The sequence below is a fragment of the Piliocolobus tephrosceles genome, chromosome 12, assembly GCF_002776525.5.
Source record: "Piliocolobus tephrosceles isolate RC106 chromosome 12, ASM277652v3, whole genome shotgun sequence".
NCBI lineage: Eukaryota > Metazoa > Chordata > Mammalia > Primates > Cercopithecidae > Piliocolobus > Piliocolobus tephrosceles.
The window spans coordinates 69,716,112-69,730,763 of NC_045445.1; the positions used below are offsets into that span (position 1 = coordinate 69,716,112).

The 14,652-nt window shown below is 35.8% G+C and overlaps 1 protein-coding gene across 1 annotated transcript in view; it reads left to right on the forward strand.

Annotated features, from left to right (window-relative positions):
- RPS6KA6 (ribosomal protein S6 kinase A6) overlaps positions 1–9,664 on the forward strand; it is a 131,824-nt gene extending 122,160 nt beyond the window's left edge. Inside the window, exons 17-18 of the mRNA XM_026452155.1 lie at positions 8,647–8,787; positions 9,355–9,664. Of these exons, the coding sequence (XP_026307940.1) occupies positions 8,647–8,787; positions 9,355–9,480 (267 nt within the window). The 3' untranslated portion in view covers positions 9,481–9,664. The remainder of the gene's footprint in view (positions 1–8,646; positions 8,788–9,354) is intronic.
- Positions 9,665–14,652: the final 4,988 nt, after the last annotated feature.

Consider the following 14,652-nt stretch of genomic DNA (forward strand, 5'->3'; position numbering starts at 1 on the left):
ACTTTTTAATCAAATTATGTATTTTTTTTTGCTATTAAGTTATTTGAATGTTTCATATATCTGGATATTAATCCCTTTTCAGATATATACTTTGCAAATTATTTTCTACTATTCTATAGATTGTTTATTTCCTCTGTTGATTATTTCCTTTGTTGGGCAGTAACTTTTTCATTTGAGGTAATCCCATTTGTCTGTTTTTGCTTTTCTTGCCTGTATTTTTGAATTCTTATCCAAAAATTCTTATCCAGACCAATGTCACAAAGCATTTCCCCCATGTTTTCTTCTAGTAGTTTTATAGTTTCAGGTCTTACATTTAAGTGTTCAATCCATTTTGTGTTGATTTTTATATATGGTAAGAGATGGTGGTCTAGTTTTATTCTTCCACATATAGATGTCCAGTTTTCTTGGCACTGTCTATTGAAGAGACTGTCCTTTACCCAGTGTGTGTTCCTGGTGCCTTTATTGAAAATCAGTTGGTTGTAAGAGCATCAATACATTTCTGTGTTGTTTGTTCTGTTCCATTGGTCTATATGTTTATTTTTATGCCAACACCATCCTGTTTTCGTTACTGTAGCTTTATAGAATACTTTGAAGTCAGTGTTATGCCTCCAGCTTTGTTCTTTTTGCTCAAAATGGCTTTGGCTATTTGGAGTCTTTTGTGCTTCCATACGAATTTTATAATTTTTTTCTGTGTCTGTGAATAATTCCATTGATACCTTGGTAGAGATTGCACTGAATCTGTAGATTGATTTGGGTAGTATAGATATATCAACAGTATTAATTATTGCTATCCATGAAAATGGAATATTTTTTCATTTATTTGTATCCTCTTCTGTTTCTTCCATCAGTGTTTTATAGTTTTCATTGTAGAGATCATTCACATCCTTGGTTAAATTTATTCCTGTCTACTTTATTTTTTTGCAGCTCCTAAATGGAATTGCTTTCTCGATTTCTTTTTCAGACAGTTCACTATTGTCATATAGAAATGCTAGTGATTTATATATGTTGCTTTTGTATCCTGCAACTTTACTGCACTTTGTTTATTCTAACAATTTTTGGTCGCATCTTTAGGGTTTTCTATAAATAAGATAATGTCATCTGTAAACAGTAACAGTATTACTTCCTTCTTTCCAATTTGCATGCCCCTTTCTTCTTTTCCCCAATTATTCTGGCTAGGACTTCCAGTACTATGCTGAATAAAAGTGGTAAAAGTGGGCATATTTGTCTTATTCCAGATCATACAGGAAAAGCTTTCAACCTCCCCCTATTCAGTATGATGTTCGTTGTGGGTTTGTCATATGTGACCTTTATTATGTTGAGGTATGTTTCTTCTATACCTAATTTGTTTAATTTTTTTTATCATGAATGGATGTTGAATTTTATCAAATGCTTTTTCTGCATTTTAAATTTATCCTATGGTGTTTGTCCTTGATTCTGTTGATGTGATGTATTATGTGTATTCATTTGCATATGTTGAGCCATCCTTTTATTCCTGAGATAAATTATTCTTGATAATGTTGAATGATATTTTTAATGTGCTGTTAAACTCAGTTTGCTGGTATTTTGTTGGGGATTTTTGCATCTATGTTCTTTAAGGCTATTGGCCTATAGTTTTTGTTGTTGTTGTGTTCTTTCTGTCTGGTTAGAACAGTAGGGTTAGTCTGGCTTCATATAATGAGTTTGGAAGGATTCTCTCCTCTTTAATTCTTTGGAATCATTTGAAAAGGATTGGTATTTGTTCTTAAGTATTCATCAGTGAAGGCATCAGATAATGGGATTTTCATTGATGGGAGACTTTTTGTAACTGATTTAATCCTGCTACTTGTTATTGGTCTGTTCATATTTTCTGTTTTATCAATTCGATTTTGATAGATTTTATCTATCCAGAAATGTATCAATTTCTTCTAGGTGTTCCAATTTGTTGGCATATAGTTGTTTGTAATAGTCTCATAATTCTTTCTATTTCTGTGATATCATTGTAATGTCTTCTTTTCCATTGGATTTTATTTATTTCAATCATCTCTCTTTTTTCTTAGTCCCATTAAAGGTTGGTCAATTGTGTTTATCTTTTCATAAAACCAACTTTTTTTCATTTATCATTTGTTTTTTTCTCTATTTCGTTTATTCTGTGATGTTTATTATTTATTTTCTCCTAATTTTTGGTTTAGTTTGCTTTTCATTTTCCTGTGAGTATGCTTGAACTTTATTCTGGGCAGCAGTTAAGTTACTGGAAACAGTTTCATAGTTTTGGGTCCTCCTTTTAAATTTTTTTAGGCAGGGCCAGGCTAGTGTTTAGGGCTACTCACTGTTTAGGCAAAGTGCTTCGAAATACTCTGTAATATACTTCATGAATTATGATGTTTTCCATTTTGGCGAGTGGAAACAGGCAATCCACCCCACCTGTGTGAGTCCTGATTTTCATCCAATCCTTTCAGATAGTTCTTTCCAAGGTCTTGGGTTGTTTCCTCACATGTCTTTATCAGTAGTAATCTGCTAGATACTTTAGTGAGACCTTTTATAGAGCCTTGGAATTCTCTCTCTCTGCTCCTCTCATCCCTTTCATACCCTGTCCTGCTAACTATGTCTGCCTTCGTCTCCCCTGAGTCTCAGTTCTATCTGCTCAGCTCAAACCAACCAGGCTTCACCTGAGTTTCCCTTACCTGCACAGCAGCTACAAAACTCTCTCGGGTTTGTAAGCTGAAGCTATCACAATGCTAACCCGATTGTTTCCCACTATTAGGAATCACTTTCCTTTATTGCCTAACATCTGATAACCTGAAAACTGTTGACATAGTCTATATTTTATGTTCTTTTTTTAATTGGTTGTTTCAGGCAGATAGGTACATCCAGTCCTTGATATTTCATCTTGACCAGAAGAAGAAATCCTCGGACTATTGAAATTTTATCATTTTTTCAATAACCATTTAGGTTTGTTTCATTGAAATCATGGTTATCTTCTTTTTAGTATTAATTGTCCATTTATTTTTGCACATTTTTCCCCAGTATGGCTTTTGATTGGTTGCCCTAGTCCCTTACATGGTTTCAACCAATTACATTATTCTTCAGAATCTGATAGTACTACTTAGAGTCTTTAGTTTCACTGCTTCTGCGATTGATGAAACATTTGCATACAATGATTTTGTTTCTATATTAGAACAGTTTTTTTTTTTTTTAATTTTCCTTTAAGTGCTGAGATACATGTGCAGAATGTGCAGATTTGTTATATAGGTATACATGTGCCATGGTGGTTTGTTGCACCTAGCAACCCGTCATCTAGGCTTTAAGCCCCACAAGCATTACCTATTTGTCCTAATGCTCTCCCCCACCCGTCTCCCTCCCCTTGCCTCTAACCCCTGACAAGCCGCAGTTTGTGATGTTCCCCTCTCCGTGTCCATATGTTGTCATTGTTCAACTCCCACTTATGAGTGAGAATACCCACTGTTTAGTTTTCTGTTCCTGCGTTAGTTTGCTGAGAATGGTGGTTTCCATCTTCATCCATGTGCCTGCAAAGGACATGATGGCTGCATAGTATTCCATGTTGTATATATGCCATCTATTCTTTATCCAGTCTGTCATCGATGGACATTTGGGTTGGTTCCAAGTTTGTACTATTATAAATAGTGCTGCAGTAAACATACATGTGCATATATCTTTATACAAGAATGATTTATAATCTTTGGGTATATACCCAGTAATGGGATTGCTTGGTCAAATGGTATTTCTGGTTCTAGATCCTTGAGGAATTGCCACACTGTCTTCCACAATGGTTGAACTAATTTACACTCCCGCCAACAGTGTAAAAGCATTCCTGCTTCTCCACATCCTTGCCAGCATCTGTTGTTTCCTGACTTTTTAATGACCGCCACTCTAACTGGCATGAGATAGTATCTCATTGTGGTTTCAATTTGCATTTCTCTAATGACCAGTGGTGGTGAGCTTTTTTTCATGTGCTTTTGGCCACATAAATATCTTCTTTTGAGAATTGTCTGTTCATATCCTTTGCCCACTTTTTGTTGGGGTTGTTTTCCTCTTCTAAATTTGTTTAAGTTTCTTGTAGATTGTGAATATTAGACCTTTGTCAGATGAATAGATGGCAAAAATTTTAGCCCCTTCTGTAGGTTGCCTGTTCATGCCGATGATAGTTTCTTTTGCTGTGCAAAAGCTCTGTAGTTTAATTACATCTCATTTTTCAAATTTGGCTTCTGTTGCAAGTACTTTTGATGTTTTAGTCATAAAGTCTTTGCCCATGCTTGTGTCCTTAATGGTATAACCCAGGTTTTCTTGTAGGGCTTTTATGGTTTTAGGTTTTATATTTAAGTCTTTACTCCATCTTGAGTTAATTTTTATATAAGGTATAAGGAAGGGATCCAATTTCTGTTTTCTAAATATGGCTAGCCAGTTTTCCCAGCACCATTTGTTAAATAGGGACTCCTTTTCCCATTGCTTATTTTTGTCAGCTTTGTCAAAAATCAAATGGTTGTAGATGTTTGGTGTTATTTCTGAGGTCTCTGTTCTGTTCAATTGGTCTATATATCTGTTTTGGTACCAGCACCATGCTGTTTTGGTTACTGTAGCCTTGTAGTGTAGTTTGAAGTCAGGTAGCCTGATGCCTCCAGATTTATTCTTTTTGCTTAGGATTGTTTTGGCTATAAGGGCTCTTTTTTGGTTCCATATGAAACTTAAATTAGTATTTTCTGCAAAGAAAGTCATGAATGTATAAATTACTTTGGGCACTATGGCTATTTTCACGATATTGATTCTTCCTATCCATGAGCATGGAATGTTTTTCCATTTGTTTGTGTCCTCTCTTATTTCTTTGAGCAGTGGTTTGTGGTTCTCCTTGAAGAGGTCCTTCATATCCCTTGTAGGTTGTACTCCTTTATTCACTTTATAGCAATTGTGAATGGGAGTTTACTTATGATTTGGCGCTCTGCTTGTCTGTTATTGGTGTATAGGAATGTTTGTGGGTTTTGCACATTGATTTTGTATCCTGAGACTTTGCTGAAGTTGCTTATCAGCTTAAAGAGTTTTTAGGCAGAGATGATGGGGTTTTCTAAATATATAATTATGTGATCTATGAACAGAGACAATTTGACTTCCTCTCTTCCTATTTGAATACTTTTATTTCTTTTTCTTGCCTGATTTCCCTGGCCGGAACTTCTAATACTATGTTGAATAGGAATGGTGAGAGAGGGCATCCTTGTCTTGTGTTGGTATTCAGTGGGAATGCTTCCAGCTTTTTCCCATTCAATATGATATTGGCTATGGGTTTGTCATAAATAGCTCTTACTATTTCGAGATATGTTTCATCAATACTTAGTTTATTGAGAGTTTTTAGCATGAAGTGGTGTTGAATTTTATTGAAGGCCTTTTCTGCATCTATTGAGATAATCGTGGTTTTTGTCATTGGTTCTGTTTATGGAAAGCATTTAGCCCATTTACATTAAAGATTAATATTTTTACGTGTGAATTTGATCCTGTCATCATGATACCAGCTGGTTATTTTATACATTAGTTGTTGCAGTTTCCTCATATTGTCATTGGTCTTTATATTTTGGTGTGTTTTTGCAGTGGCTGGTACCAGTTTTTCCTTTCCATATTTAATGCTTCCTTCAGGAACTCTTTTAAACAGACCTGGTGGTGACAAAATCTCACAGCATTTGCTTGTCTGGAAAGGATTTTATTTCTCCTTTGCTTATGATGCTTAGTTTGACTGTATATGAAATTTTGGTTTGAAAATTCTTTTCTTTAAGAATGTTGAATATTGGCCCTCACTGTCTTCAGGCTTGTAGGGTTTCTGCAGAGATCCACTGTTAGTCTGATGAGCTTCCCTTTGTAGGTTAACCCGACCTTTCTCTCAGGCTACCCTTAACATTTTGTCCTATGTTTCAAACTTGGAATAGCTGATGATTATGTGTCCTAGGATTGCTCTTCTCAAGGAGTATTTTAGTGGTGTTCTCTGTATTTCCTGAATTTGAATGTTGGCCTGTCTCGCCAGGTTAGGGAAGTTCTCCTTGATGATATCCTGAATTGTGTTTTCCAACTTGGTTCCATTCTCCCCACCATTATTACTTTCAGGTACATCAGTCAATTGTAGATTTTGTCTTTTCACATGGTCTCATATTTGTTGGAGGCTTTGTTCTTTCCTTTTAATTATTTTTTCTCTAATCTTCACGTTTTGTTTCATTAATTTGATTTTCAATCTCTGATATCATTTCTTCCACTTGATCGATTCAACTAGATCCATTCAACTATCCATACTTGTGAATGCTTCACGAAGTTCTCATGCTGTTTTTCAGCTCCATCAGGTCATTTATGTTCCTCTCTAAACTGATTATTCTAGTTAGCAGTTCCTGTAACATTTATCAAGTTTCTTACCTTCCTGGGACTGGGTTAGAACATGTTCCTTTAGCTCAGAGGAGTTTATTACCACCCACCTTCTGAAGCCTACTTCTGTCAATTCATCAGTATCATTCTCTGTCCAGTTTTATGCCCTTGCTGGAGAGGAGTTGCGGTCATTTGGAGGAAAATAGGAATTCTGTTTTTTTGGAATTTTCAGCATTTTTGTGCTGGTTTTTCCTCATTTTTGTGGATTTTTCTGTCTTTGATGTTTGAGACTAATGACTTTTGAATGGAATTTTTGTGGGGGGGTTCTTTTTGTTGATGTTGATGTTGTTGCTTTCTGTTTGTTAGTTTTTCTTCTAACAGTCTGGCCCCTCTTCTGCAAGTCTGCTGCAGCTTTCTGGAGGTTCACTCCAGCCCCTGTTCACCTGGGTATCACCAGTGGAGGCTGCAGAACAGCAAAGATTGCTTCCTACTCCTTCCTCTGGAAGCTTCGTCCCAGAGTGACACCAGCCTGATGCCAGCTGGTGCTCTCCTGTATGATGTGTCTGTTGATCCCCTGTTGGGAGGTCTCTCCCAGTCAGGAGGCACAGGGGTCAGGGACCCACTTTAGGAGGCAGTCTGTCCCTTAGCAGAGCTAGAGTGCTGTGCTGGGAGAATCCTCCTTGTCAGGATCAGCTGCTCTCTTCAGAGCCGGCAGGCAGGAAAGTTTAAGTCTGCTGAAGCTGCGCCCACAGTTGCCCCTTCCCCCAGGTGCTCTGTCCCAGGGAAAAGAGGGTTTTATCTATAGGCCCCTGACTGGGGCTGCTGCCTTTCAGAGATGCCCTGCCCAGGAATTTAGAGAGGCAATCTGGTCACAACTGCTTTGCTGCGCTATGGTGAATTCTGCCCAGTCCAAACCTCCTGGCCCCCTTAGCATTGTCAGGGGAAAACCACCTACTCAAGCCTCAGTAATGGTGGACACCCCTCCCCCCACCAAATTCAGTTGTCCTAGTTTGACTTCAGACTGCTATGCTGGCAGTAAGAATTTCAAGCCAGTGGTTCTTAGCTTGCTGGGATGCGTGGGAATGAGACCCACTGAGCAAGACCACTTGGCTCCCTGGCTTCGGCCCCATTTCCAAAGGAGTGAATGTTTCTGTCTCACTGGGATTCCAGGCACCACTGGGGTATGAAAAAAAAAAAAAAATGCAGCTAGCTCAGTGTTTGCCCAAACAGTTGCCCCGTATTGTCCTTGAAACCCAGGGCCCTGGTGGTGTAGGCACACCAGGGAATCTCCTGATTTGTGGATTGCAAAACCCGTGGGAAAAGCGTAATATCTGGGCTGGGTAGCACAGTCCTTCAAGGCTTCGCTTGGCTGAGGGAGAGAGGTCCCCTGGCTCCTTGCATTTCTCCTGTGGGGCGATGCCCCACCCTACTTCTGCTCACCCTCTGTGGGTTGGACCTACTGGCTAACCAGTCCCAATGAGATAAACTGGGTACCTCAGTTGTAAATGGAAAAATCACCCACCTTCTGCGTTGGTCTCACTGGGAGCTGCAGACCAGAGCTGTTACTTGGCCATCTTGCCAGATTCTCAAAAATGCTTCTTAAGGAGTTTACTTCTCATTTCTCTAAAAGATACTTTGGAGAGACAGTTTATTACATCTCTTAATATACTGAAAACTTTTCCTGTGTGGTTGTATTAAATTTACAACTTTTTTTTTATTACAACAGAGATAACATAAGCAAACTCACACTTACTCTGATGAAAAACTTGCAATACTCTGAGCACTGCTATGATAGAAGCCAGTTGCTAACATTGGATTTATGGTTTGCTTTCTTAATATGTTATATAGTAAGCCACCATTTATTGAATGAATTAACTACATGGGGCCCTCCCTTCTATGTTTTATCTCTGTACACGTACCCTTACACCTTGGGGCACAGCTTAACAGCAAAGTTCAGTAGCTCCTGTCTCCTGCTGAACATTTAGCATATTCCAGGATGACTTCTGCCATTTTACATTTTCCTCCTCCCTCATTAATCACACATCTAATTCCACAGATTTGGCATCTTCCGATTTAAAAGTGTTGTATAGGGATTTAATATATATTGAAAAATCTCTCTCAAGATTCTCTTGAGAGTTAACTGTGTAGAGTAGAGATTTTACTTTACATAAATGTAGGTAAAATAAATAGATTGCAAGGCTATCAATGCTGTCACATTTTCAGTAAATGTAAAATATATGTATGTATGTATGTGTGTGTGTGTGTGTGTGTATACATACACACACATATACACACACACTTTTTTAAATTTTAATTTAGGATTTGCTTTCCCATATGCTTCATATGGACCCACGTCAGCGGTATACTACTGAACAAATATTAAAGCACTCATGGATAACTCACAGAGACCAGTTGCCAAATGATCAGCCAAAGAGAAATGATGTGTCACATGTTGTTAAGGTAAAACAAACATACTTTTATGTGCCTTCAAAATATCAGATACGTAATAAACCCATTGTGTGCCACTTGCTAATGACACTTAAATAATTCCTTAAAATATCTTTATTTTTTAAAGATAGATTTTTTTATATTAACAACCATGTGCTTTTCTTAGCTTACTTGACCACTGCCTTTCAGATGAAACAATAAAAATTTCTTGATTGTACCCGCCTTGCTTTTGAGAGATGCTGGAATTAGGATTGGGCTAAATGCAAGTTTCATATTGAAACAAAAGATTGCTGTTAGTTCTTAATTTGTAACAGTTCATGAAACCATTCCTATATCCATATACATTGAACCAAGGTTTTAAATATTAGTGTTTTAACAATTTTTTGTAAAATGCATAGTTATTGAAATGAAAAACATACAAGTAATATTGATTCATCAGTGCACAGATCTAATATATTCAATTATTTTCCTAGGAAAAGACATTTTGTTCTAGATATATGTCTCATAATATCATGTGAATTTTTTTTTTTTTAACTCCAGAATTTGTACTTAGTTTGTGACATTTTCTCATTACTTTAGGGAGCAATGGTTGCAACATACTCTGCCCTGACTCACAAGACCTTTCAACCAGTCCTAGAGCCTGTAGCTGCTTCAAGCTTAGCCCAGCGACGGAGCATGAAAAAGCGAACATCAACTGGCCTGTAAGATTTGTGGTGTTCCTAGGCAAAACTGGATGAAGATGAAATTAAATGTGTGGCTTTTTTCTTAATCTTATCAAAGGCATCGTTTTCTGCTTAATTACTTGAAGTAATATGAAATCCCCATTTTTAGGGGAAGTGAGATTTAAAAAACCATGCACAGGTCCACAATATTCATACTGTGTGTTTGCAGTAGTGTTCAAGTGTTTATTTAAGCATATAATTGGTATCCACCAGGTTCTCACAACTTCTCTGCACACTAGCTTCTAAAATTCCTTTCAAATAAAGTTACTTTAATATTTTTTTCTTTTTTCATACAATTATGGTTTGGGGCGTCATTACCAACAATCAGTATATATATATAGTAGTATAATGACAAGCAATGTTAGTGTTTTTTAACATCAGATCCTGAAGGATAGACTTTTTTAAAAAAAGAAAAACAATAAAAACATATTATAAAAGCTAGTTATTCTGTAAAACCAAAGGACTTCATTCGTTTGACTCACTGTACTAAAATGTAAACATAGTGGTTTGGTGCCAGAGCAAAATACATTTGTGCTAATATATGAATTCTTGATATAGTTGGTGCCAAAGTTTTTATAGAAGAATTACATCTCAGATAATGTGTGCAGGCAGATCTGTATATTATCCATAAGTGGCCTCATTTAGAAATAAAGGTTTTTATAAGGCTTCTGTAAATTTTACATCACATGGAAATTTAGTACAAGTGAAGCTTTTTTTTTTCCAAAGGCTTTATACCGTTGGTGTAATCTTATAAATGGGTCATAGTTAAGCCTTTGAAAATGAAGTATGTGGTGTTGACACTATCCTGGTGTTATATAAACCGACTTTCAAGTTAACCAATTGGATTTAATCATCATCTATCCCCTTTATAAATGAACTACACTGTTGTTTTTCTGACTTCGATGTGCTTTGAAGTACAGTGTAGCATATTATTCTACCTTGAATCCTATGATAATACAGTTTGACATCTTACTGTAGTGGACTTGTGCATATAGCACACATGATATAGTATATTGTATTACAGTAAACTTTAGACAATGCTACTTAATCATTTTACTTCATGAAGATAAACTAACATTTTAAATATGAATAATATTAATGGTCTACATAAAATTTGAGCACATTTCAAAATCATATTTATAAAAAAAAGCTGGCCAAATTGGTCTTATTTAATGTATAATTAAGAACCACTGTGTAGTATGTATTCTTTTCTCTAAATGATGAAATGCTAAAGAATAATTTCACGTTGTTGAAGAAAATACCATTACTACAACAACAGCAGCAGCAACTACTACTACTGCTACTACTACTACTACTACTACTACTACTACTACTACTACTACTGCTGCTGACAGAAAGAATTCATGAATGTAAACTGGAGGATATCACAGTTTTCTTTAGTGAATATAAATGAACTACTTGTGCGTGTTAGGTGTACTATTTGCTATGTATTTTACTTTGCTTCATTCAGAGAGAAAGTTGATTACTGAGTGCTGAATTATACAATTTAGACTAGGAAACTTGTAACTTTGGTATTTAATAAAAGAAACTATACATATTCTCTTTGTAATGTAAATAATCTATACCCCATGCACAAAGATCTGTTTCCTGGGTGTGATATATAAAAGTATGTATTCTTATTTTGAGGTATCTTTTGGAAATAATTGAAAGAGGTTAAAGAACAATTTATGCCACATGAAAAATAATTACTTAGAAGTAGGTATCATGTCTTATGGCTTTTTATGTTCCATTTGGCTTTTTTTTTCTCATTTGCTTTATTACTATATGTACTTCCATGTAACAGTTTGTATGTATAGATTCTGACTTATTTTCCTTCTGTCATTATCTTGTGCTGTTATACCTTCTTCCTATCAGAATTGATATGTCAAACTCAGAGGTGTGAATTTGGTGTTGAAGTTTTCAGGACAGAGCTACTATTTCCATCGATGCATTTTAAGTAATAAAATTAGGGGAAGTGAAATTGGAAAATGAAAAATGATTACAAAATAACTTCCAGGTTTTCTATAATCAATGGCTTTAAAAAGTAGACAGTGTTAATTAATTTTAAATTAGCTTGCTCAGAAAGGTCATGCCATACAGTCCTATCATAAAAGGAACACTATAAGAATTAAACAATGAACAGCATGATTTCTGATAACCCAGTGAGGATCGACAGTGTATGAAAGACACAGGTGTGCTACTGGATGTACCCGATAATTGTTTGAGGGTTTTCTACTGAAGAACTCAAATATGCTAGCTTAACAACAGTAGTGGGGGAAACCTTATTATATGGGAAAGCTTCAAAATATACTGCAATTTTGTAGAAGGAGCCCAGGTAAGGATGCCTAATCCTGTCCAGTTTGGCTAGAACTCTATAGCCAAAAATGAAGATTTGGATTGAACATTTTTTTGATGGGCCTTCTATCAATGCTTAACTAGTAAAAACACATCTTTTCTATAAGACTTTAGAATACTGTGGTTTCTAATGGGTTCTTGAATAATTATTTTGCATTGTGTTTTTCTAGTTAATGGTTTTTGGTAGTATTTAATGATAGCACAGTTTGGGGTTTTATTGTTCTTGAAGGGGGAGGATATTGAATTTGTTTTTCTTAGAGAAAACATCAGGTTTGCTCATATACACTAACAACCTGTTGTCCTTAAGCACATACTACCATGAATAAACTCAGGAAACAATTTTCAAGAAAATTAGAATGCAGTGCTGGTGATGGGGATTTTTGTGGGAAAAAAGAACAATGGTTTCAAGTACTTTCACAAAGATCAAACTTCAGCCTATTTTGTTAGACTCAGCAATGTCTAAACATTGTTTTTTGTAATTTATTGTCATTGGTAATTCAACACAATAAAGCAATTTTGATAGCACCTCTGTTTGGCTCAAAGGGATTCCATATGTTTAGGCAACCCACAACCTTAAGAACAGATGCTTGGTATTTATAATGTCTGCCTATTGGAACAACATGTTAAAATAGTAGTGCCCAGAGAAACTTGCATACAGATTGACTAGTATTTTCTAGATAGAAGTCTTTCATATATGAAGAAGGAAAACAACCATTTATATTGACCCAAAGGCCCACGAGAAAACTTAGGCTTTAAAGTAGGCAAAGCATATTTGTGGTATTCTGTACATTCTCTTTCTGCTGGCTTTCCAGCCCCTTCATGCTATCTATCCTTCTTGAGCACCTCACAGCAATACTCCATCAACGAAGTTTACCCTATCCCCAGAAGGATTCTGTGTGGTTATGGTCGTTACTCCTTGTTCCTTCCTCTTCCTCTTCCTCTTCTTCAAATCAGGATATCCATTCTCTCAGAACAGATATTTCCAGCTAAAAAGTTGAAAGGAAAACTATCCTATTAAATTAATTTACATTTTTCTGTCAGTGGCTAATAGTTAATTGGCATTTTTAAGGAAGTTGTGCATTAATCAAGTTTCTAGTTGCTGGATCTTCAGGCAATCTAACAAGGTGAGAATAATTTTAAATTCAATTCTTATCAGGGAAGATATTTTTGGGGAAAGGAACAGTGTGTCCCAGGGTCAGAGTATCTAATAAACTGTTTCTTTTTTTTTGCACAATTTCCTTCCTACTTCCTTTCTACTTCTCAATCTACCTTTTCTCTTAAAATCTTTTAAGCTTTTTAATCACAATTAATGAACTTCTATGATAAAGTGATGTGGAGGTAGACAGAGATTGGCGGTTATTTCTGCATATGTTGTTTTTAAACCCATAGTTTTGTGTTATTGTTTCTCACAGTACATGACCTATATAGCGTAAGAAGTTTTATTCCCCCCAACCGCCGTCCCATTCCTGTTATAAAGAAAAAAAAAGCACAGAAAGATTGAATCCAAATTAATCATGGAGTCCAAATTTTTCTAGATCCCTTTTCTAGATTTTAGGACCTAGAAATCCTTTAAGTCACAATACTATTTCAAAATAAAAATGCAAACCATATTAAATATATATTGGCCAACTGCAATTAAATTTCTTCAAAACATTTTTGTTTTACATTTCAAAGCTTATTCAGGCATTTTTGGCGTGTACCTCAAGATCAATGATTGTTGAAATTAGCAGAATAAATCAATAGTGGGCTATTTGCCTTTTTATGTGGGAATATAGTGGCATTGATAGTGATTATTCACAACATATACTAATTAATGCACTGTTCCTGGTTTTAGTCTTACAGTATAGTGAATTCCATCATATACTTTGAATAAAATGTTATGCTTGATCACCTAAAATTCAGTTTGATTGCTAATACATAAAAGAAAAAGGAACTATACTTGAAGATATTAAATTATAGACATAAGTTTCTTTGAAATATTTAGAAAAACATAAAAGTACTTTTAGAATATGGAAATCCAAGCTTACATTATATTGGCAAATTATGTATGTTTCAATTATTCACTAAATAAATTTTAGCTAAATGCTTATAATATATATATATATATGTAATTGCCAAGTTAGGGTTTGCTTTGTATTCACATTTCTAAACGCTGGACAATAGAGCTTCTGTGGATGACTGTTTTGCTGTAATTCCAACTGTCTAGTTATGGGAACTAACTTATTCTTCAAAAGATACTAAGCATCTAATTTAAGGTGGACAATTATAGAGAATGTACTAACTGCATTCGTTTCTTAAAAATTGTCAAAATGTTACCGATTAGGTTATTTATTTTTATTTTTATTTTTCCTATGAACTAATATTGCTCAGGTCACATTTTCTTTCTCTTTCCAAATTCATTCTCTCTGAAGTTGCTACCATTTATAACAAATATGTAGGTTTGTTTTTTAGTATTATAAAATTATTTTTAGCAGCAAGAAAGCAGTCTATCAAGAAACAGCCGGCCGGGCACAGTGACTCATGCCACTCATGCCTGTAATCCCAGCACTTTGGGAGGCTGAGGCAGTGCATCACCCTGAGGTCAGGAATTTGAGACTAGCCTGACCAACATGTAGAAACCCCGTCTCTACCAAAAATACAAAATTAGCCGGGCGAGGTGGTGCATGCCTGTAATCCCAGCTACTTGGGAGGCTGAGACAGGAGAATCATTTGAACCCAGGAGGCAGAGGTTGTGGTGAGCCAAGATTGCACCAATTTCACTCCAGCCTGGGCAACAAGAGTGAAACTCCGTCTCAAAAAA